This window comes from Platalea leucorodia (genome assembly GCF_965183815.1).
Source record: "Platalea leucorodia genome assembly, chromosome: 16".
In the NCBI taxonomy this organism is placed as follows: Eukaryota; Metazoa; Chordata; class Aves; order Pelecaniformes; family Threskiornithidae; genus Platalea; species Platalea leucorodia.
In genome coordinates, this window is record NC_138838.1 from 10,515,102 (window position 1) to 10,538,979 (window position 23,878).

General features: G+C 59.1%; 1 protein-coding gene across 2 annotated transcripts; it reads right to left on the reverse strand.

The window, feature by feature from the left end:
- Positions 1–1,084: 1,084 nt before the first annotated feature.
- On the reverse strand, positions 1,085–23,878 carry HNF1B (HNF1 homeobox B; the record flags this gene model as incomplete). 2 transcript variants are annotated; one of them, XM_082328201.1, is made up of 9 exons in its annotated part: positions 1,085–1,105; positions 3,785–3,903; positions 4,638–4,829; positions 4,958–5,090; positions 8,072–8,235; positions 15,771–16,012; positions 16,439–16,625; positions 18,125–18,324; positions 23,541–23,878. In XM_082328201.1, the coding sequence occupies 9 exons, from the start codon at positions 23,876–23,878 to the stop codon at positions 1,085–1,087; spliced, it is 1,596 nt and encodes a 531-aa protein (XP_082184327.1). The 2 variants fall into 2 exon arrangements, with proteins under 2 accessions (XP_082184327.1, XP_082184326.1); XM_082328200.1 differs by having other exon boundaries at positions 16,439–16,703.

Consider the following 23,878-nt stretch of genomic DNA (forward strand, 5'->3'; position numbering starts at 1 on the left):
ACCAGACTTTCTTGCAGCCTACTTCACCTCTGTAGCAGCAAATGCTACAGGCTCACCTGAAAACTGCCAATGCCGAATGCTTCCCAGCGGTATGGATGTGTCGACCGGGCTGCTGAGCGCTTGCCCATCCCACAACAGTCCACCTCAGAGTCCCCAAAAGCAAAAGAGTCCCTTGAGATCCCTGTAGCGGCAGTTGTCCCCACACGGATGGTCCAGGTCCTGCCGGGGCTCCGCTCAGCTCGCCCTGTGCCCTTCCTTGTCGTGGGATGTCACCGTGCAGAGGACACGCGTGTGCCCGTCCTCAGAGCAGAGACCGGTGCTGCCAGACCGGTGTCCTTGCATGGGCCCAGCTTTTTCCTTGTGAATTAACTCATTTAAACGAAGAAGAGAAATACAAAACCAAAACCATGCTCAGCTCTGACCTTTACCAAAAAAAAAAGGGGGGGAGGAGAAAAAGAAGATATTTGGAAACAATATATACAGATGGGGGAATTGCACTTGATTACAGTAGTTTACATCCATTGGACAAAATTTACTTCTTTTATATAAATCTCTATGTATAGGAGCAGGGAAGGGTGAGGATGGAGCAGACTGTACCTATATTTACAGTTTAATTGGCTCAGTTCAACAGCACATGCAATTCCTCCTTCCAAACACCAAGTAACAGACCCAAGTCCCTCTCAGTCCGTCGGGTGGAGGAGTATAACTTAAATATTATCCATCTTCCCCTTCTGCCAGTCCCCAGTACAGCTTGTTCCTAGTTCCTCGGGAGAGCCAATGGCCTCTTGGAAGGCAAATACTTAAGAAAAAAAATCCCCAAGACACGTCTTGGAAATACTGCGTGGAGGGAAGGAGAGGCACGGTCCCGGGTGGGCACCCCGCGAATCCGAGCTCGTCCCCGGCGGGGCGCGGAAGGGCGACGGGGAGTCTGGAGCCTCCGGCTCCGGTTCGGGTTGATGGGCTCCTCGCTGCGACGCTGGGCTTCGCTCTGGCGACTCCCCGGGCTCGGCACGCAGGTCACCGGCGGGATGTTGTGGAAAATAAGATCCCGTTGCTATGTGCAAAAGCAGCGAGGTGTGGAGCATCACCAGGCTTGCAGGGGACACTGGGGAGGGAGAGAACAGCACAGTGACCGGCAGGCAGGCAGGAGGTGAAGGCAGCACCACGGGGGGCTCTCTGGGGACATTGCAAAGCATTTGGAGGCATCACCTCCCACACCACCCTGGGACCTTGGTGGTGCCGCACAAGCCCTGCTTGGCCCCGAGCCCTCCCCAGCACCCCTGAGGGGGAGGCAGTGGGAAAATACTTTCTGAGCCAGATATTGCCACCCCCTCCCAAAAATAATAATAATAAAAAAAGGGCCTGTTTGTGCCCAGGCTGTTGCAGAGATTGTGCCACGCAGCTCAGCAGCGCTGCCAAGAGCAGCCAGGCGTGAGGAGCTTGCGCTCGGGTGGGAGTGGGGCGGGGGACCACGCTCATTGCTGTCCCCCAGCCTTGCTGTCACCTCCGGGGAAGGAGCTGAGCAGCCCCTGCCGCCGCATCAGTCCCACCGCAGCGGCCCCTTCTCCATCTCTCGGGGGGGGTCCCCCACCCGGGGTCCCCCCAGTCTCTGGTGGGGTGGGGGGCCAGGAGTCGTGGGTGACCTTGTGGGCTGGAGCGCACAGCAAACATCGTAACGCGGAGATAAGGAGACGCCAGGAGCCTCCCGTGACATGTCATTAGGGACGGGCCGCGGCTATCAGGTGTTTGCTAACGTAATAAAAATGGTGGCTCGGCCTCAAGCGTTGTCAAAGGAACCGGGAGGTATTTGCCCCTTCCAGGTCTAAACAACAACATCTGATAAGCGATCCGCAGCATCGGGCTGCGAGGGGAGAGCCGGGGGGGGACCGGGGGTGTCCTTCCAGCCTCCATCCCCACCGGCAGGACCGGGAGTAGCCGGGCTCCTCCAAGGAGCGGGTTTGCAGGGTCTGGCGTGGAGGCTGCGGGTTGCAGAAGAGCTGCCGGGGAATGACGGAGGCTTTGCTTTGCATGAGGATGCCTCTCCTCTTGCAAAGAAGGGGTTGCTCGGGAGCAGCAGTGCGGCCCCCTGGGCTTGGGGTTTCGTGTGGGCTTTACAAAAATATTTGGGCATTTGAGCCATTTTGGGGCTGAGCAGCATTTACGGGGCCCCCATGCCACCTCTGTAGCACTTCATTCACCCCTTGCTAATGAAAGGGGCAACCACTGGAAAAAAAAAAACCAATGTTCAGGGATACATTTTTGCAGCTTTAGGAAAAGAGGCCCCAGGGGCTGGGAGGCTGCACTGCGCGGGACGTGACCCCCGTGCCCACTCCAGCTCTGTGCCGGCGGACAGGGGTCAGATCCTGCCCCTGGTGCTTGCAGGACCAGCCCATGCTTGTTTGTCACGCATGGGGGGCTAACGGGGTGGGTGCGTGCCCCTTTGGCATTTTGCACCCATCCGCAGCGGCAGCCGCTGGGGCCCGGTCCCATCTCCCCCCTCCTGAGCTGCAAGACCTCCTCCTGCTTCAATTAAAGAGCAAAAGCGTGATGGAGGGAGAAAACCGAGGGAGCCCCCATCACCCGGGGCAGTGCCGTGTCAAGGTAGGCTGATCGCAGCGCCTGGCCGGGCAGCGGGGATGACCAGGCGCTATCTCCCTGCCAGGGATATTTCCTGTGTGCCCAGGGCTCCTTTCGGCCAGCCCGGCATCAAAGGCAGCCCGTGGCGGGAGAGCACAATTAATCAGGGGGAGTTCGGGCTGAGCGCACACCAGATGGGCTGATAAAGCCGCACGGAGGAAATGGTGCTCCCGAGGAGCGCGGCCGTGCCTGACCGCCTCCCGGACCGAGATGCGCGGGCGCAGATAAATGGTCGCCCCCAGCACTACAAAGCACGGGAGCCCGACCCAAGGCGGGGGCATTGGCATTCATCACCCCTTCCCGGGCACCCCAAACCCCCCGGCAGCCCCTCTCCTGACTTCTCCCCTTTGCAGCCCCAGCCCCTTCCTTTGCCCCCCGCCGGGCACCCACGGGGGGGTCTCACAGCAATCCCACACCATATTTACTCTGTGGTCATTGCAGACATTTTTTTCCTCTCCCCTGTCAAACCTCAGTAAGAAAGTTTATCTGAATGCAAGTTCAAGGCTCTCTCTTATTTATCTAGCAATCAATAAGGGCCACATATTTCCCACAGTCCCCAGAGCTGGCTTTTAGAAAGGGACTATTGTCTGAGTAAGGCCTCGCACACCTGATTTGAACCAGGATAAGTCCTGCCTTACACCTGCACCGGCACCGGGCAGATGATAAAGGTTTACGGGCGGGGGGAAGTCGGGGTGCATCGGAGCCTGGCTCCTCCACTCGACTCCAGCCAGGGTTGATTCACCCTGGACGCAAAGGCAGCAGAGCCTGCTTGGTCCTGACCTTCTCAGCCCAGTTTGAACCCCAGTAGGATGCTCCCACGCTGATGAAGTAGTCCCAGGGATGAGTATGGCCTGGCTGGTACCACCAGGCGTTAGACAAGTCCTCATCCAGCACAGCCAGACCATCACCCAGATCCCCATCATGCTTGCCATCTGCAAGAGGGTTTTTCGGTGCCCGTGAAGGGGCTGGGACGGGGTTCTCAGCACCCTGAGGCTCGTCCTCAGCTGCCCACGCGGGTGCAGCACAGGCAGCGGGACGGGGTCTCTGCTACAGCCTCCTCCAGCCCCATCTCCCGGGGAGAAACAGCCCCGCTCCACCTCTGCACGCCCACCCCTGCACACCCTCGGCCACATCTGCCTGGCGTTACCTGCTTACTGGAAGACATATTGGTCAGCGTGCTGATGCTGCTGGTATCCGTCACCACCATCGCCGAGGGGAAGCGGGAGGTGTGGGAATACTGGGGAGGCTCCTGTTTGTGTGCATACACTGCGGAGAGGAGGGAGACAAGCAGCCGTCATGGAGAAGCCACCCACAGCCCTCACACCGGGGCAGAGCAGCCAAGTGCTGCGTTATGGCAGGTCGCAGGGGTGCTGGGTGGGAACGAGCATCATGGAGACACAAATGAGATAAAACAGGCCACAGAAAGAAACCACCGCCTGCCTCTAAGCCACCACTTTCTCAGCTACCAGCTCGCCCAGGGAAATCAGTGGGGACTGAAGGGCTGTGGCTGGACCAGACACTGGTAGCTCTGCAGAGCCCGGTGCTGGAGCAGGGATGGGGCTGGGATGATGGATGAGCCCGAGGGGTGAAGCTAGATCCCTTCGGGGCACAGCGGGGAAGTGTTTGCTTTGCAGGAATTGCAAAAGGCCCAGCCACCTCCTTCAGCAAAGCATGTGTTTTAGCAGTAAGAACACAGAAGGAAAAATAAAGTCCGTACAAACACTGCTGGGGGCTGCATCCCACCCGTGGGGCAGCAGCGGAGTGGTACGGGAGATGTGGCACGGTGGACGGCACGGGGGAAGGAGAGGATGAGGCGGGATGTGGCCACCCTGCACCACCGTGCATCCTGCTCGCAGCCCCGCGCCGGCTGGTACCCACGGGAGAGAGGCGGCAGCCAAGGGTGCAAGCTTGGGGAGGGGAGAGCAGTAAGCACAAGCTTATTTTCCATCTGAACTCATTTTCTGGGCCCTTTCCATCTCAGCTACCGCCCGGACCCTTACTGTGCGAGTTCTGCAGCTGAGTCACGGTGGCCATAAAAGGCTGCTGCGTCATATGGCTGGGCGACTGCTGCATCAGCGGCTGCTGGTGCGGGCTGTGGAGCTGCTGGGAGAACTGGACCGGCTGTAGAGCTGCCAAGCTGCCAGCAACACTGTTGATAACAGGTACGCTCTGCGCCTGCGAGGTGTTCAGACCTGGGAGGAGGGAGAGAGCAGAACGGGGACGTCAGCGCTGGCGCAAGCGGGCAGGGCGTCCCCCTCCCCGCCGCGGGAGCGGGGGGGTCCACGCGGGGCGCGGAGGTGAGCTCGGGGCACGCGCTTACTCTGTGCGATGGCCATGACTCCCGAGAGCGGCGTCATGATGAGGTTCTGGGACTGCTGCGGGTTGTGGTGCGACAAGCTGTGGATGTTGGTCAGGGTGCTCACCGGGGGCAGCCCGCCCCCCGAAACGGAGATCTGCCAAGGAGGAAGGCAGGACAGCCACCATCAGAGGCACAGCCAAGGGATTCAGCTGGGATACTGGGGGGGGGATCAGCAAAGCCCCCTCCGAGAGGCGAGCGGGCTGCAGCCTTGCTGGGGCACCTCCAGTTCAGCGCACACAGCTCCCACCGCCCCGGGGCTGCAGACCCTGGCTGGGACGCCTGAACCTCGTGTTAATAAATAGCAAAGCAGCAGCAGTGAAGGACTTTGCTGGCACTGGCTTCCAGCTCCACCGGAGCACGGCACATCCCAAGCATTTGCCATTTTGTCCCTCAAGTCCAAGCTCCTGCTGTTGGGGACAGCTGAGGACTCAACATTCATTAACTTGTAACCGTCACGGTTGTAGAGGAAAGTGGGAAATATAAACTCGGGAAGTAAAAAAAAAACCACAGAAAGCAGGTAAAAAGGGCCTGATGGTGATGATCTTAGTCACCAGTTTTGCAGATGGGCAGCACACTGGTGAGACGGGCTGGGTGCGCTCAGCCAGAGCCAGTTCCCAGGATTTCAGGTCAGTGTTTAGGGATCAGACACGTAAAGGCACTTGAAGTGTGCTGAGAGGACCGCAGCTGGTCCCCAGGACAAAGAGGGGGCTAAGTGCCTTATTTCTTTAATTGCTGCATATTCTCCTAATCCCTCTCATTAGACCTCTTGCGCTGAGCAACCTTGGTCCAGATTCAGAGCCATCCTTGCAGCTCTTCATGTGACACTTCTGGACACCAGTCCCAGCACCTTGTTTATTTTGCACATGTGAGTTGGAGATAGCCCCGCTGCAATTGAAACAAATCCATCAATAAATTCCAAAGCCCAGGAGTGACTCATATTTCCTGATCCGGTATTTTCCACTTTCAAAGTCTCTTCAAGGCCAGGTTACACCACACTCGGCTGCACAAGTCAAACAGCTCACGGCGAGTGCACGCCGCTCGCCTGCAGCCTGGGCTCCTTTCACGGGGGGTTTAGACCCAAAGCACTGCACCCAAAATCACCTCTGGAGATTGCATGACTGGAAAAGACCCTGCAGCCACTGGACCCTCGGGAGAGACCCTCTGGCACTACCACGACTAAGGGCAACACTGGAGCATGAAAGAGTGAACCACCAAAGCTTTCTGCAGCCTCAGTAATGCTCCTCTCTGAAAAAATCAATTGCCTTCAGATGCAGCAACTTCTTTGGCAGCTTTTGGTTTCATATAGGGTATTAAAGGCATATGTTTACTTACTAGAAACCACAGCCTACAGCATATTTTTATTAAATTGCTTGCAAGCACTAGCTAGCCCTGCTTAAAGATCAGAGATAAGCTGGCAGAGCTGCATGCTGCCGAGGACCTGAGCGGTCCCTGACGGTGCTGTGCAGTGTCCATGCAGTGGGGATAATTCGGCAGGGCTTTTGCTGCCGCACGCCAGCGCCTACTGCACTTCAACAAGTTGCTTTTCCCAGTTTAATCCGCTGCATTTCCATGCAGCCTTCTCCCAGGCTGCCTGGCCGCTGTGAGCTCCCACTGCCCCATCTGAGGGTCCCTCCCTGTGCTCCTGCAAACCCACCCCTCAGGCATGGCCCCTGCAAAAGGAGCTGGCAGGGGTTGCTGGCAGCCTCTGCCACCGAGCTCTGCATCGCTTCGTCCTCGTGGACCCCCGCCCCGGGCACTCAGCGCCTGCTGCTGCTGCTGCCTTTATTCCTGACTCATTTTATGACTTCAAGGCTCAGGGTTATAAGGCTCAACACACCCCTGGGGAGATACGGGCACGTTCGGGGCGGAGGGAGTGTGCTGGGAGGGCTGGGGTTTTGCTCTGCAATATCCTCCCTGCTTGGCTTTGCAGGGTCAGCATCCGAACCCGAGGGGCTGCACAGAGACCCTGGCGAGCCAGCGCCAGAGCGCGGCAGAAGGAAAGGCAAAATTAAACAGTGCCATAGCTGAGGGAGGGGATGCCGAGCCCCTCTGCAGCCACCCAGCTTTGCGAGGAGACCGCCGCAACAGCCCAAGAGGGCCAGCCCTCCGAAAATGGAAGTGAAAACCGAGAGAGAGCGGGCTCGGCCCCGCCGCCCAGTGCCATGTTTGACTTTTGCTTTCAGCAGAAAAAACCTCCTCCCGGAAGAGCAGCGGCGGCTCACAAACCTCTGGCAGCCTGCGCCGGGGCAGGGCTGTGCTCTCCCGTCCCATCCCACCCCGTCACCCTGCGCCTCCTCCTCGCCCCGCTCCTTCGTGCACTCCTCCAAAGGGCTTTGCACCAGCCAGGCACCCACAGAAAGGAGCAGCCTGAGCACTCGGGCATTGGAAACCCAGCCCAGCCCTGCATTTACAACCACTTTTTTGCAGTCGTCGTGCAGCTCCCGGCGTGGGGAGGCATCAGGCACCCGGTGGGGATGCCGATGTCCCATCTCTGCTGCCTGCCACCGCTGGCGTTTGCAGCTCTGCCCAGCGGAGCTCTTGCAGCAGAGCCCCGAGCACATGGGGAAAGGGATGGGGCGAGGCGGGAGCTCTGGGGCTGGAGCTGGCACTCCCAGGTTAGACGCCCTGGGTGATGCCCTGGGAGAAGAAGGTCCCTGCTTGCAAGGAAAGTGCTTCCCCAGCGAAACTCCAAGCTTGGGAGGGCTTAAGGAAAAAATAATGAATGAGCATTTTATCGATACCCATGTCATTGGCAGGAGAAAACAAACAGTGATCCACCCAGCGTGCATTCAATCTGCAAGGCATGCAATCAATAAAAACCCGAGCGAGGCTCTGTCAGGTTTATGGGCCGCGCTCAGAAAACACGCCGTTGCCCGCCAGGGAGCGCGGGGGCCGAGCGCCGCCTTTGAGGCGGGCGGTGGGGACGGTCGCGTGCCCGCGCCGCGGCCCCAGCCCCACAATGCCCCATTGTTCGGCGCGGGCCGCGTGTGAAACCCGGGGAAAGCGTGTTTGCTTTGCCCGCTGGGCCCTCTTATCTTATCAGCGCCGCCGCCACAATAGGCCAGGTGTACTCACCATTTTACCGTCGGGCGAGAGCAAACCGTGGCCCGGGTCCAAGCTGGCCGGGGAGACCTGCTGCAGGACCGCCTGGCTGGTGGTGACCATGGCACCGCCACCGTGGTGGCTGATGGTCCCGGAGGATGCCGCCTCGCCGCTCGCCGCCTGGCTGTACCGGACCCCTGCAAAACACCGCCAGGTGTTGGCATCGCCTGCGGGCAGCCCGGTGAGGGTGTCCTGGCCGTGCCAACCCCCTCTGAAAGTGGCCCTGCAAAGGGAAACCCCCTCCATCCCTGCCCGGCTCCCTCGGCGTGCGCGGCACGAGGATGGAAGCAGACGCACAAGCTCCTAAGTGACACCCTTGAACAATAAACGGGAGGGACAGCACCGGACAATGTGCCCCTTTCTCCAGTGCCGCTTCCCAGCTTCTCCCCAACCCCAGCTTCTGAAATTATAGCAAGAAGTTTATGGTGAGGGATGCTGAGCGCCCACCAGGGCTGCAGCCCCCACGCTGCCCGTGGGCCCCAATGCTGTGGGGCAGAAAGAGCTGCTCCCATGGGAGCCCAACCCAGGCCAACAGCCTGGACACCCATCTGCATCCTTTGTACTTTAATTTGCACGGTTTGCACCCATCGTGCAAATTCCTGCGATGTCCCCGCGGCTCTCAGACACCGGCCTGAGGGCCCTGAGCCGCGGGGAGCAACTCTGCATCCTCCAGCTCTTCCCTCCGAGAGGCTCACCCGGCTCCTCGCAGCCCCGGCCAGCCCAGCGCTGCCCAGCTGCAAACAGCGACGGCTCTCACTTTTTTCTCAGGCCCTTTTGCATCCGATTTCCCTCTCGGCTCCCTCTCGAGAAGTGTATGATTAACAGATTACTGCAGGAAGACAGAGGGACCAGACACATGCAAAGCTCCAAATCGGACCACAGCCCACTGCTGCCGAGGAGGGAAATCTGGCTCGAGCACAGGTCTTCTATATAAATATATTTAATTTGGCTAAAACGCCCTGCACTGATAACCATATGATCAGCCATGTGTCATGGAAAGGCATCTACAGATCACAAATAATTAACTGAGGAAAACCCATGGGAAACAAAAGCGTCTTTTACAAGGCTGCCTTGACAACTACGGCGAAAAGCCATTTATTACGAGGAGTCCGGCACCACGCTCGCGGCCAGGTTCACTGAACTGCCCTGGGATCGAAGCGGTGGACGGACGGACAGCCCACAGCTCTCCTGGGAAAGAAAACCACGTCGGCAAAGCCCACCCTCGCAACTGAGAGCACCAAGAGCATCATCCGCCCGTGACCTCTGGCCACTGCACAGGGGCACTGGGGACGGCTCCCCAAAATGACCGCCAGCCGGAGAGGTTCAGCCTGCGGAGGATGCCGGTGGCTCCTCGGCCGTCCCGGCACAGGATGGACACCCCCAACTACAAAACCCACCCAGGTAAAGAATCTTCCTTCTGGGATTTTGGGATCTCCTTCTCCCAGGTGCCCGAGGGAAAGAGCTGATGCAGGCTGGCTCGGCAAAGGATGCTCTAAGGGCTACTCTAAAAATCTCTGAATCAAGGAAAAGGAAAGGAATGATAACTGGAGTCTGAGAGCTTTCCACAAGCTCCAAAAGCATCTCCAAAGTGCAGATGACTACCCACATCCTCCACCAAATCCACGGCAAAGTCACTCTTTAATCGCTTTTGAATTTTCCCCATCAGCTGGTTAAACATGTCCCACAGATAGGAATCTCCCCACGATGTCTGGTTCCTGATCATTTCCCAGCAAACCCCTTTTATCCCTGATAATAAAAGAATGTCCTCTGGCAGGTGGATATTTGCCGGTCCTAGTGGACGTCCCTGCCATGAACAGGGTAAACATTACTCAACCGGGGCACTGTCACACACATTCTTCCCCGCGGTCCCGGCCTCGTGCAGAGTGTGCTTCAGCCGCTGCCGGTCTGAGATCCTGCAGCGCTGGTTAAACAATGGGAGGGGAGATAAAATAAAGCCCTTTCTTCTGAGCGTGATCTTAAAGATAGACGAGGAGCACAGGCGGCTCCTATTGGAAACAAAATCGGAGTTTCTGCTCAATCTTCCATCTCTTTCGGGTTCGGCGAAGCTTTCAATAAGAAAAAAAAAAAAAACCCCAAACATTTTAATCCCCAAAATCATGCTATACGCAGCTGAGGATGCTTGTAACTCACAAGCCAAGACACCCGGAGTTATGAAGTTGTCTTTAAAAACATATGAGATGTTAAAAGCTGATTTTCAAACTTTTCCCTGCAATCCCAAGGACAAGACTTTTATTGTCTGAGAAACAATAACCAAAGCCGAGATTTTCAGATAGTCTGGTGACCGAGATTTTGGGTCTCTAGGTAAAACCGCTGAAGACTCCAAGCCTCGATGCAGATTAACTCTCCCGAGGAGCGCGAGGTCGAGCTCCGGGGATGGCGGCAGCGGTGCCACCGTCCGGCCCCACCGAGGGCAGGGGCTGTGCTGGCGGGGGGCTCCTGCGTCCCCAAAGCCCGTGGGCACCTGGGTCTGCCCAGAAACTGCTTGCGGGGCAGAGTAAAAGCTCTTTGGCCACGGCTACCTTGCAGCCCTTTAGGAAGCCACCAACTATCCTGGCTTGGGTTTTTCCCATTCCTAGAATGGGATGGGAATTATTGTTATTTATATGCCCTCAGGGTTGGGTTGGATTTGGGCAGGTTAGGTAATGAATATTGGAAGCTAGCACAAGGCATGATTGCTGTTGTCACTGGTATAATAAACAGAGCTCCCCAATGATGGCAGGTACCTTTCCTCCGAGCTCCCCGTTCTCAGCGAACACGGTGAGCTCCAGCCCAGCCCAGCCTAAAGCATCTACCACACTACTCCTCCCCAGCCACCTTGCCAGCCTCCGTTTTCTTGCTTTTGGGTTCTACCTGTTACAGCAGCAGGACCCCTTTTTGCATGGTGCCGGGATGCAGCACGCTGCCATAGGGAAAGTAACCCATGCCCAGGCTTCCCCGGCCACCAGCTCCCCGGCAAACGCTCCCCAGCACGCTCTGCCATCGCAGGGGGTGCCAAGCCCCAGGAGCCAGCCGTCCCCCGGCAGCACAACCACGCACCCCCCCCACGGGACCCCCCATGGGATCCCGCCGGCCGGGGTGAACGCACCGGGACAGCTCCAGTGGTTTGCACCGGGACATGAAGGTTTGCTCCTGGAGCGAGCTGGGGGCTCTGTGGTCCAAGGTTTACGAGCAGGAGCCGTTGAAGCCCGCCATGACTGTTCCCCCGCCACTCTCCTGCGCCTCCGCAGCTGGAAGCAGCCCCCGTGCAAAGAGATTTATTCCTCCTCAGCCTCTCCCTGCAGCCGCCCGAGAGCAGAGCCTGGATGGGGATCACCAGGAATGGGCCTGGCTGTGAAGCCTGCCCTCTTTAAGGCTTTTTTTTTTACTGGAGCTACAGCCGTAATATAAAAGTCTGTTTATGGGACCCGGCTATTGTGCGGCCCCTGAGCTGCACTGCCCGTGAAATGTTTTACTGCTTTCCCATGTTTCCAGACAAGCCGCGGGGTCCGGCTCCCGGAGCCTTAACCCTGTGTTTCAGCCAAGGGGGACGGGCAGCGTGACAGCCCCCAGGGCACAGCCCGGCTGGCGGGGGATCCTGTGCACCCCCAGCTGCCTGCAGCCAGCCCCAGCACCCCCAGCTTCTCAGGGGTGCCAGACCCATTCCCCCGACCCGGCTTTTGGGGTGGGGAGAGCAAGGGGGGGTTTTAGGGCAGCAATTGATAACTGTGCTGTTTTCATTGCAGGCTTGTACCATTTTCTAGGTACACACCAGTCTTGTGTCTTTGGCAGGCAAAAGCAATGAAGCAGCTTGGTTCTCCTCTGCTTTAAGTCATATTGATACGATTAAATTGCACTTCTGTAAAAAAAAAACTCACTGTACTTTTAAATGAGGAGCCCCTGCCACCGCCACCGTCACAGGGCACATCTCGACCTCCTCCGGCAGCAGCGTCCGCCGCTTGCCCCGGCACCAGGCTGCGCTTTTGCCCGGAGCTTCGCAAACACGCTGCAAATCACCGGTGATGCCCAAGCCCAAAATGGCCCTGGCCGCGCTCCACGCCTGGTCACCAATGACTCAGGTGGCGGCAAGGATTTAGCCCTGGCTCTGCCCGACCCGTGGGGATGCAGCCGCTGGCGTGAACCAGGAGCCCGGCAGTGGGGCGAGAAAGGCAAGGTGTAATTTTTGGGGTCACGCTGGACTCCGCAATGCCGCACCTATTGACATGATGGAAGCAGCCGGGTCGGTGACGGGACCGTTTCACCCTCCCAAACGCAGGTCCAGGCAGCGCTGAGGGCAGCTCTGATTTTTGGGCTGCCACTCAAATTGTCCCTAAAGTGTTAATCTTGCTAAGTTACAGAGGTGCATAGTTTATATCCATTATAAACCTGTTTATGGGGACTGGACCCTCCCATTTCGCTGCTGTCATAAAGTCCTAATTACCCCCCATAAAACCGGAAAAAGCTCCTAACAGCGCACTGTACCCACGGAGCCCCACAATGCGCCCAACAGTAAAATATTACGACCGCTGGCACCGGGTCCGCAATCAGAACCAGCACATACCCCAAGGAGCAACGTGTAGGACCCAGGGATAAACCGAAGAACCTCTGGACCATGGGTTTATTGACGGGCTCTTTTTTAAGAAAAAGTTAAAACATTTAAATTGCCCTTTGGGTTTAAGAAGAATCTCAGGGGTGGTACTGAGTTATTTTTATGTTTGTTATCTCCATCTATAGAGATATCTAAATATATATATGTACATTCATATATATATACACACATATATATATGCATACATGATCGCTCTGATATTGCTTTGCTACTCTTGTATTTGCAGAGCAGGTACAGCTGGCTGGCTGGACGCCCCGACCCCCTTTGGGTGCAGGACCCCCTGGGATGGGCTGGAGGCGATGCCGCGACCCCCGGCCGCAGGGACGGGGCTTTGCGGGGTCCGACGGGCGCCGGCCGTCCCTTTGTATGCAGGGCGGGAGGCGGGGGGCGGCTGGCGAGCGGGGTGGGGCGTCACCTAATCTCATCAATGCGCTGATTGTCTTCGGGGCTCTTGAAGATAAAAATGGCATAAGCCAGAGTCTACGGCATGGCACCGAGATAAAGCCCCTAGTGACCTTCAAATCAAACAGGGAACCAAGATCGCTGATAATACCCCATAGGAAGGGAAAAGTCCAGAGTCTGAGAGAAGCCTCCGAGATAGATAGGCTTTAAGTATTTACCTCCAAATAGTTAAAAACTACGGCTTGAGGCTTGACAGATGGGTCCCCAAGAAGAGGCCGGGAGGATGTTTGACTTTTACAGCTCTTATCCCTGCCCGGCCATCATTACGCCCTTTCGCAAGACCCCATTGACGTCCCGAGGAGCAGGCGATCCCTCTTTGTCTGCGGGCACGGGAGAGACTTTGCAGCTGCCCCATGCCGCCAGCCCCATCGTTTCCTGCCGGGGGACGTCACGGGGGGACGGGGCCGCAGAGGGGTAGGATGCAGGCAGCGTCCCAGCGCCGTCATTAAGCTGTTAAGGCATTGAGCGCTCCAGACGCCGCCGCACGCAGTGCAAGGGCAGTTCAAATCCCAGCATGGCCAGCCCTGGATGGGGTCAGCCAGGCAGCGGGGACAGCCCCGCCAGCACTGTCCCGCTCCCCACCGAGGCAGCGGGTCCCCAAACATCTCTTGGAGGAGGTTTAAGCAGCAATGGACCCAGTGATGTTTTGGGAGCTGCAAGCCTGCCGGACCCAGTTTGGTCCGGCTGAACCCAAAGCAGTCATGGCTGAGCTCCATCCCTGCCCATCACCCCCAAACCAGCCCTAAAACCCCACCATCTCCTCCTCCTCAGCAAGGCCAATAGATATGGCCACTGGCCACCAGCAAATTCCCGCGGCCGAGCCCTCCTGACCCCTCCGAAGGGGCCCTTCGTCGCCGCTGCAGCCATCACTCCTGCCCTGCTCAAAAGCCCCTCCGAATGGGCTGTCATCGGCCCTATAGCCGCGGCCGGCTCCTGCTGGCCACTGCTCCGACGGGAAAATAAAGGTTGGGGCTTAACGGCCCTCCAGCCCCAAGATAAATGCCTGCGGTTACAGTAATTGCCATCCCCTAATAGAAGAAAACAAAGGCTCTCGCGGGGTGCCTGCATGCGCGCTGGCAGGATGGGGGCACATCAAAGGCAGCGGGGTTCGTTCAAAGCCCCGGCTTAATTGTCAATTAAGCATGCACGGGGGGGACAACGCCATGACAACGTGGGGCTGCATGCTGGTGGGGTATTGTAAAGCCCGCCGGCCGACACTGAAAACAGCTGATTTTGCTGACAATGTGCTTGTAGGGCACCTTGTAAGCAATCAGTCGGTGACAGGAGGGCAAACGTCTTCCCTGTCCCCGCCATTGTGCAGGGCATTCCTGGGGCAGGGTCACATTTTGGTCACCGCCGTCCGGCCCTACGGGAAGAGCGGTACCCGGGAGTGGGTCGGATGCTGCCTGTCCCTCCCACAGCCGGGAGCTGGGTCGGATGCTGCTCACTGGGCTGGTGCATCCCCTGGGTACCACCGCGGGCACTGCCCTCACTTCCTAACGCCCAAGGACCGGTGTCCAGCCACAGACTGGCACCGTCCCCAGCTCTCAGCCTCCTCTCCCCAGGCACCTTGCCCTTCCCGCAGGGACTCTCCGCCACACAGGTTTCTTTTAATTTGCCTTTGTAACGAGCTGGGTGTGTGTAACGAGGCAGGCAGGGTCATTTCCAAGAGGCGGCTGGTTTTAGCCTCCCCGGCCAGGCTGTGCCGGTGCCGTGGCCGAGGGGGGACGTGGAGCGGTTGGGGCGCAGCCCCTGCCCTGACGCCCCCACCGCCGAGCGCCTGCCGGGGGCTGGCGCGTTGGCTGCGGAGGGCAGGTAGGGGGACAATGGGGATTGTTCTCCCAACAATGCCTCTCGCCCCACGCCGCGCCGCCCTGATTAGCCTCCCCGGGCGTGCAGCCCCCTCCCCGGCAGCGTTATCTCCTGCTTAAATCCCCTGGGAGTTTTCGGCAGGTCTGCTCTGTCCAGACGGCTCCTCGCTATGCACAACGGGGCCAGACCGTGGTGTGGAGAGGTGGAGGCTGGGGTGAGCTCTGCACCCCCCGAGCAGCTTTCTTCATCCACCCCCCTCTGCTCTGGCACGGGGACGGTGCAGCACCACGCACCCAGCCTGGGCCAACTCCAGCCCTGCAGCGAGGCCAGGACACGCTGCCACATCTTCCTACGGGCTTTGCAGCATCGCCTGTGCACCCTGCCTCCCTGAAACCAGTGCTCACCCGTGGGCTGCATCCCAAGGCCCCAGCATTGATACATCAGGCGCAGAGCAGCCCGCCTCCCCGCCCTGCCGGGCACAGCCTTCCCCTGCCCAGCCCAGCCCGCACGGGGACTCCGGTGAATTAAACCAACCAAGCAAACGCTGATTTATCCTCAGCAGGACAGAAATCCAGCCCCCGCCACGTGGCTCGCCTGACCATAACACCGCTTGCTCCTCTCCACACCACCACCATCCCTCGAAGCTGCAGCAGGGACCAGGGCGACCGTCTTCCCCCCAAGGCTAGCCATGCACGGCCCCGAGGGCTCGGCACCCCTTTCCCCAGCAGAAACGGGAGCCAGCACCGCAACTGCCCCAATGCCACGGCCCAAGCACCCTCGGCGAGGGCTTACCTGGCATTTTGCTGGGAGGCGAGGCGCTGGGCTGGTTGTGATGGGGGGAGCCGTGGGACAGCAGCAGGTTCATGCTGTGCGGGGGCTGGCCCGAGCTGTAGGCGTCCATGGCCAGCTTCTGGCGGAAAGCCTCCTCCTTCCGCCGGTTGGCAAACCAGTTGTAGACGCGGACCTCCGTCACCAGGTTGGAGCCGAGCCCGTGCGCCTTGGAAGGAGACACCCCTCGCTGCAGACACTCGGCCCTGCGCGTGGATGGGGACACATTGGAACAAGGGTGCTGCTGGGGGGGCCTCCGCCAGCACCGCCAGGCAGGGGGCCTCGGGAGGACACACGAATTTGGGGGCATTTAAGCCCTTCCTACAAGCTCACGTGCTCTTCCCCACTACATCCATGCCATAAAAGCCATCCCCCCTCCCTCTAACATTGCTGTGACTGCAGCATCCATGCAGCGTCCCTGCGGCATCCCCGCCCTGGCACGGAGCTTGCTCAGCCCCGGACATCGCCCAGATAGGGAAAATGAGGCAAAAAGAGGCCAGGCTGCTCAGCAAAGCCATGCCACGAGCCAGCAGCCGGGGCTGCGAGCCGGGAGCGCGGCATCGCGTGGGGCTTTTGGAAGAAAGGCTGCAGGGCGGGCGAGGAGGCGGCGGGCGGCGCAGGGCAGCCTTTACCTGTTGCACTCCTCCACCAGAGCCTCGCGCTCCTCCTTGCTGGGGTTCTTTTGGCGGTCGTAGGCTTGGTACAAGATTTGCTGGGAGGCCGGCCCCCACTTGAACCGATTGCGGCGCATCTTCTTGCTGGGGGTTTCAGAGCAGGTGTCGTCGAGCTGGGCAGCCCCCTGGTTCTGCTGATTGAACTCTGGAAAGAGAAACAGCAGCTGATCCTGACTGCTTTTGTCTGTCATATTTCCACAACCCTGGACTGTCTGGTTGAACTCTGAAAGAGAAAGGAGCAGACGTGAGCTGGCCTATAGCCGCTGCTCGGAGTCACCGTCCCGCGCGGAGGTGGCCACCCCGTGTCCCCTCCCGCAGCACCCCAAGCCCACGGCCCCGGCACGCTTTGGAGCAAGCCAAGTGCTCCCTGCCACCCACCCCAGGGAAGGGGCCAGCCTTGCACGCTGGCGGAGGAGTTATTACCATCCCTCCAGGACGGGTGTTTAATGGGGAGGCATGCTCAGGGCATGCATATTCATGGATTAGGTCTCTGCCAGTGTGCACTTGTTTTGGGAGGATTTTTGCAAGCTAGGAGCCAGGCAGGATGACTGCAAAGCCCCCCGAAAGGGTGCCCCTCTCTGCTTGTCCAGAGCTCCCCTCCGGCTCCCGCTCCCGTCCCAGGGCAGTGGGACGCCAGCCCCGTGCCCGGGGCGGGCAGGCACCAGAGGTGACCTTCCCCGGCGGCCCGCCTCAGACCCGGCGCTTGTCACCGCGGCAGTAAAGGGAGATTAATGGGAGAGTTTTATTATTCTCAGTTTTGCAGGGGAATTCTCCCTCTTTTTATAATGGCTTTTCCCCCTGTGACGAGGGGGAAGCGCAGGGCAAGGCTGGAGCAGGCTCTGTTTGCTCTAACGTCTCAAGGTGTGTTTCAAAGCAATGGTATTTGGTGCTAAACCCTTTTCTGCACTTCCCATCCACTGGATATTGCATCCTTCAGGAGGAGGGAGGCAGAGCCCTTTTAAGAGGGGTGTCAGTGCCCCAACCCGCACCTCGGCCGAAAACGGAGCTGCTTCGAGCGATATGGGACCGACCCGTGAGCAGGGGTCGGTGGGAGAGGCGCACAAAAGCAATAGTCTGTGTACTTGGTCAAAATCATCCGCATTTTAAATGGCATGGACTGCCGGAGACCATGCTACAGATAGGAGCAAGGTACACTTTTTCGTTTTCTCTCTCTCTACTTTTTTTTGCAAGTAGTTGCAGAAAATGAGCAATCTCGAGAAACAGAGAGGAAAAGGGGGCGGAGGTGGGAAAGGCATCTAATTGTGTGTAATTATTAATTGCTTTCCCACCTCTAACAAATATAAATATACAGAAACTCAGCTGTCTGGATGGGCTTGAAGGAACTCGCACAGTGTTACTGTGACCAAGAGGGGCTCTCACCCAGTTTTCCTGTGCCTTAAATTCATTTTACGTGTAAAAGTATTTTGAGGAAGATGCTAGGCAGCCTGGGGCCAGGGGCAAAGCCAGGGATGATCCCCGGGCAGCGGCAGCGGGCGCTGGTGGGGGCTCTGCCAGGGAAGAGGGCAGGGGGCTGCTCCCCGCTCGGCTCCGGACGTGCCGGGTACCCGCAGGCAGGACCGGGACGCGGGGACCCCCTCTCCCCCCTGCCAGCCCCGAAGGGCGAGCGCTGGCGCGGGTACTTACGCCGGAGGATCTCCCGCTGCTTGCGGACGTACCACGTGTAGAGGGCGGCTCTCTTCTGCGTCTTCATGGGGGTGCCCTTGTTGAGGTGCTGGGAGAGGTGCGACTGGTTGAGGCCGGTGACGTCCACCACCTCCCGCTGCGGGATGTTGTGCTGCTGCATGTACCCCTTGATCATCTTCGCCGCCCGCCACGGGTCCTCGCTGGAGGGGAGGGAAACGAAGGGTTAATCTCTCCTGGCAGGGGAAAAGCACCTGGTATTTGCTTCTTCCCATGATGGAAACCCATTATTATTATTCTGAAACCTGTTTCAGAGGGACACAAGATCTCTTGAGCGTATGTCCTTCCCCGACTGCCATCCCAGCCCCCCAAAACAGCCCCGTCCTGCCCCAGGGAGGCAGCGGCTGGCGGGACAGAGGCTCGCAGGGTGCCAGGGCCACCCTGGGATGCCCACCAGGCTGTTCACCCAGGGAAGGAGAAGTAAAGAGGGTCCCGGTGTCCTGACGGGGCACGTCGAGGTGCCATTAATGCTGGTAAAGCACCTTCAGATCCTTCAAGGAGAAATGCAGCTCATCCATTAACTGCTGGTTTCTGTTCACTGCAATTTCTCCCTTTGACGATATGCACACACAATGGGATGCACAAACACACACGGACGTATGGATACGGGAAGCCCATACGGATATTTCTCTGAAGAAAGAGAAACCTGTAATTTGGAGGTGCCGGGGATGCTTTTCCTGCCCCTGCTCCCGGTGCGGTACCCGCACTGTGCCCCGTGCCCCCGGGCTTGCTGCCGGCTGGCGGGGACCCCCGCACGGCCACCAAACGCCACCTGCCACGCTTGCCGCTTCAGCTTCATCCCTTCCATTCCCGCAGGGGTAATTACCTAAAAATCTCAATATTCATCTAAAAGAGACCCTATTTCCACCCTCCCACAACAGCGAAGCGTACACATGGGCCATATGCAAAAGGCTGAGACGCAGAAGGTCAAACCAGGCACACAAACCCAGGCAAGTCCGCGAATGGAAAACCAAACCCAACCCCCCCAATAATTTTAAGTCATTTTTGAATATTTTTAAACACTTGAATTTGGATCCTGCAAGCTCCACATGTAAAATGACTCTTTCCTAAATCCGCATTATTTCGGTGTCCTTGGGGTAGCTGACACCAATCTAGGGAATAAAAAAAATTACAGCGAAAAATCAAAATGCCGTCTGCGTTCTTTAGCTCTACCGAAAGCGCAACGCGGGGGCCGAGGAACAGGCCAACACGCCTTCGCTGTGTTCAAGACCCCTGGATTTACTCTGCACTACAGGAGGACGCTGGACTAAAAGGAAGTGCTTTAACGCTGAAAAATCGGTGTGGAGCCCAAACCTGGTCACAGTCATGCACTCAAATAATGCGATACTCTAACGCTGCGCTTGGAATAACCATCCGACTGCTTTCCCAATTCATTACTTATTTTGGATCCTTCAACTTGTCAAAAGGAAAAAACAAACCCAACAAGGAGATTTCTTACTTTTTGTCCTGAATGCAGCATGAAAACAAAGCTGGTTGGATCCAAAGCAAAAGTCCCCGACCAGGGCCGCTGACGGCGGCGGGGGCTTTGTCAGACCCCGGGAAGGAGGGCACGGAGCCCTCCTAAAGACGTTGTCCCTGTGCCCAATCCTGCATCCTCCGGGCAGGGGAACCCCGCCGTGTATATGGTGTCCTCTATATGGCGGTGGTCGCATGGCACTGCAGACCTGCGGAGCTGCATATATGCACGGGCACACGGACACACTGACTCCAGTTTTCCCAACAGCCCGAACCCCGGACTGGTGTAAGCACAGTGCAAAGAGAAAAAGCCCCAAAATCCCCAAAACGCATGGCAGCGTGCGGCCGGGCCGTCGGCTCAGCAAGCGTGGGTGCCGACAGCAAGCGGGGGCACTTCTCTGCCGGTCGGCACCAGGAGCCGGCGGGGACGGCCGCGGCACACGGGGTTTTGGGGCTCTCAGGTCTTCGTGCTACCCCAGGAGAAGGCGGGAGCCAACAAGAAGGATGTGAAGAAAATCTCCTTCCACCGCAGCTCTCCTCCGCACGCTCCTTCCCGGCGAAGCAGGGCAAAGCCCGCCGGCCGCCGTGCCTCTCGCCGTGCCCGAGCCGAGGGGCTCACACGGACTTTTGTCACGAGCGGTTCATGTCACCTAACTGATCCTACTAATTACTGATTAATAATAAATTAATGGAACACAGCTCATTATCATTTCTAATAGCAGTTTGGTTCACAACTGAGCCAAGGGCATCGTTTTCCCAGAGTTAAATCGTGAGCCCGTGCAACAGAGCACACTTTTAAAATGTCAAACAAGTGACTCGGGGGTTACAGATGTGATTTCTGAATTTAGATAAAATTTGGCAGCATTTCGGCAGGAAAAAATATGTGAGAATTAGGAAAAAACTCCCCGAGTTTCCCTCCTTTTTATTATTTTAAGAAAGGCTTCACCTTGATATTTCCAGCATGTTTCACACTTACACTTTCAAAACAATTACTCGGCTCTTAATTTCTGAGCAGTGATTTTTCTTTACAAATCAACTTGACCGTATTCAAAAGGGTTAAACAACCTGAAACCAAACCCAAACATTTTGTTTCATGTTAAACAAAATGTTTGGACTTGACCCAAAATGAAACCTTTGAGTGTTTGTTTGGGCTTTTTTTTTTTTTTTTCTTTTTTGGTTAACCTAAAAAGCCAGAGAGGAAAACCTTTTGATTCAACACAAGCTCATTTTTTTGGTTCTGTCACCAAAATGAAAAAAAACCCAACATTAATTGTCCAATCCTCACCAGGACTTTACATGCAAAAAATAAAAAACAAAAAAACAACCAGCCCAGGAGTGCTTTGTGATACTGGAAAACCATTTTATAGCCTTGGCTCCACAGTCCTCCACCGAAATCAAGGAAAGGTGGTTTTTTTTCATGCACAAAATTAACCATGGTGAAGCCTGGCCACCAACGCAGACCGAGAAAGAGGCATTTCCCACCCCAGCCTCACACGCGGGCAAGGGGCAAAGCCTGTCCCTTCCCCGGGGATTCCCAGACCCCTTCACCCCCTTTGTCAGCCTTGAAAACAGGTAAATACACTCCACATCCTCGGAGAAATATGCCAAGAATTTATACAGATGGATTATAAACCCTGCTCCCTACAGAAATGATCTATCTAATCTGCATCTCCCTGTGCACACAGGGAATCGGCGCGGGGAGGTGTGCTGCGCCCGCCGCGCCCCACGCTTTTCGGAGCGGCTTCGGGGCATCTCCGGCCGGGTCCCCGAGGGCGGGTGGCTTTCCCGCGGTCCCCATGCCCGTGGGATCTGGGTGCTCCTGGGATATATTATTTGCCCAAGCGGGGTCTGGGCGAGCCCCGGCGGGTGGGACGGGGCAGGGAGGGAGCCACGGGGCGTCTCGCCCCGGAGCCGGGCTCTGCAAGAAACCGCGGTGCCAGCGTCGGGGCCAGCCTGCCCGCGGTGCGGCACTCTCTCCTCTCCCACCCGCACCAGCTGAAGCCCTTTGGGCGCCATGAGCGGGCCCAAGGGAAGGCGCCGTTTGCCGAGGGGCCGTGGCCAGGGCGAACCGCTTGGGACCACGGCACCGCGACGGGCAACTCCTGCCCGAGACCGCGCTGCGGGTGGGCAGCCAAGCCCACGCCGCGGTCCCTAAAAGAGCCGCAGGGCTGAGCACCCCCAGGGACGTGGGAACAGCCCAAGACCGAGGCGGGGGAGCAGGAGCAGAGGGGGTTTAGCCCCCATGTGTGGCTGCAATAAATGGTTCCCAACTCCCCTACCTGGCTCCCTCTCCAAGTACAAAGGCCTCTCTTAGAGCAAACACGAGCTCTTTGCAAAGGCTCCTCAGGGACATGTGCCTGCTCTTGTTTGCACCAAAGGCAAACTTTGCACAGAAACACCTGTGGGAGCGCAGCCATCCCGGGGCAGAGCCTTCTCTGCACCCCCGCTGCCACCCCCAGGGACGGAGGCAGCCAGCAAGAGGGGGGACTGGGGACGGGCAGGAGCACCCAGAGGTGCAGGGCACGGTGCTACGCAGCAGGGGTGGGAACCCAGTGGAAAAGGCCCGCAATGATTTCTCCCTCGCACGGAGCCTCTGTACCACCCTGCGTGTCCCAGCTGAGCCCCCTGGCAGGCACGGGTGTCGCTGCCCAGCCCTGTCCCCAAAAGGCACCGTGTGCCCTGCCGGTACCGGGGCAGGCCTGGAGCCCAGCGCTGCGCAAACCGCACCTACTGTGGCAGCGTCCCCGTCCCCGTCCGGGCCCTGGCACGCCGCTGCCGAGGCACCGGGGCTGTTAGGGGGCAAGAGCCGGGGCTGACCCCGGGCTCTGTGGGCTGGCAGAGGGTACAGGCATGCACGGAGGGGCTGAGCCCGGCGGGCAGGATCAGTGCCGCACTCAGGGTGCTGCTGGGGCATGGAGACAGGTACGAAAACCGCAGTGCAAGGCGGGGTGGGGGGGACACAGAGAGGTGCCCCCGCTGCAGGCAGGGACGGCCCCGAGGGGCTCCCCACCCGCCTCCCCCGGCCCCGAGCCGCCATCGCCCCGGCGCCCCCGGCTGCGGGAGAAGCGGCGGCTGCGCCCGCCCCTGCCCCGGGCCCCGGAGGGAGCCGATGCCGCCCGCGCCCCGACGGGCCCGGGGCCGGCGGTGCCCGCTGAGCCCGGGGCTGCTCCGCCGCGCCCCGACGGCGGCCCCGCTGCCCGCGGCACGGCCCGGCCGGGACCGGCACGGCTCGGCTCGGCTCGGCTGGGGACCCGGAGCCGCATCCCCGCGACGGGCAGGAGCCCGGCCCGCCGCCTTTGGGGGTTTCCTCCTTCCCCCTCCCCGGGCGGTTTACAACCTCGGCAATGAATAACCCGCCGCTCCGCTCGTCCTAATCGCAGCCCTTTGTGTATCTTTATGTTGATGATTTATAGAAATAAATTAATAACACCCCGGGCTCCACGTGCTGCAGTTTATGTTTTATCTCCCGGCGCGGAGGGAGGGCGGAGGGACGGAGCCGGCGGCCGGTCCGAGCCTCCACGGCCCCGGCACCCCCGGCCCCGCCGCGACGGGCGGGCTGGCAGCACCCGACGGGGCGGGAGGACGCGGCCGGCGGGCTCCGGCCTGCCCTGCCCCGGCCCTGGCCCCTCTCCCTGCCCGCTCCCCTCGGCAGCGGGCTCCCGGCCCGTCCGGCTCCCCGCCGGGACCGCGGCACAGCCCCGCCGGGCCAGGGCGCACCGGGACCCGGCAGCGGGACCAACCACGGGGCGGGCAGGGAGCACCGGGACCCGCCACCGGGCAGGGAGCACCGGGACCCGCCACCGGGCAGGGCGCTTGGGGCCGGGGCCGTCGGAGCGAGCGCCCGCGGAGCGCACCCCGTCCCGGTCCCGGTCCCCGCCGGTACCTGATCATCCTGTCCACCTCGGCCCGCTGCTCCACGGCCTCCTCCGTGTTGAGCGCCTGCAGCTCACGGAGGATCTGCGGCGTGTCGAAGTCGTCGCCGTCCTCCGAGCCCTCGTCGCCGGAGAGCTTGCCCTTGCCGTGCCCGTTGGCCAGCGGCGGGAAGGCGGCCTTGCCGTCGGGCGGCCCGCCGGGGGAGAGCGGCAGGCTCTCCAGCTTGACGCCGAAACCGGCGGCGGGCACCATGTCCTCCAGGGCGCGGATCAGCCCTTCCTTGGTGGCTCCGGAGCTGAGCAGGGCACCCAGGAGCTCCCGTTGCAGGGCGCTCAGCTGGGACACCAT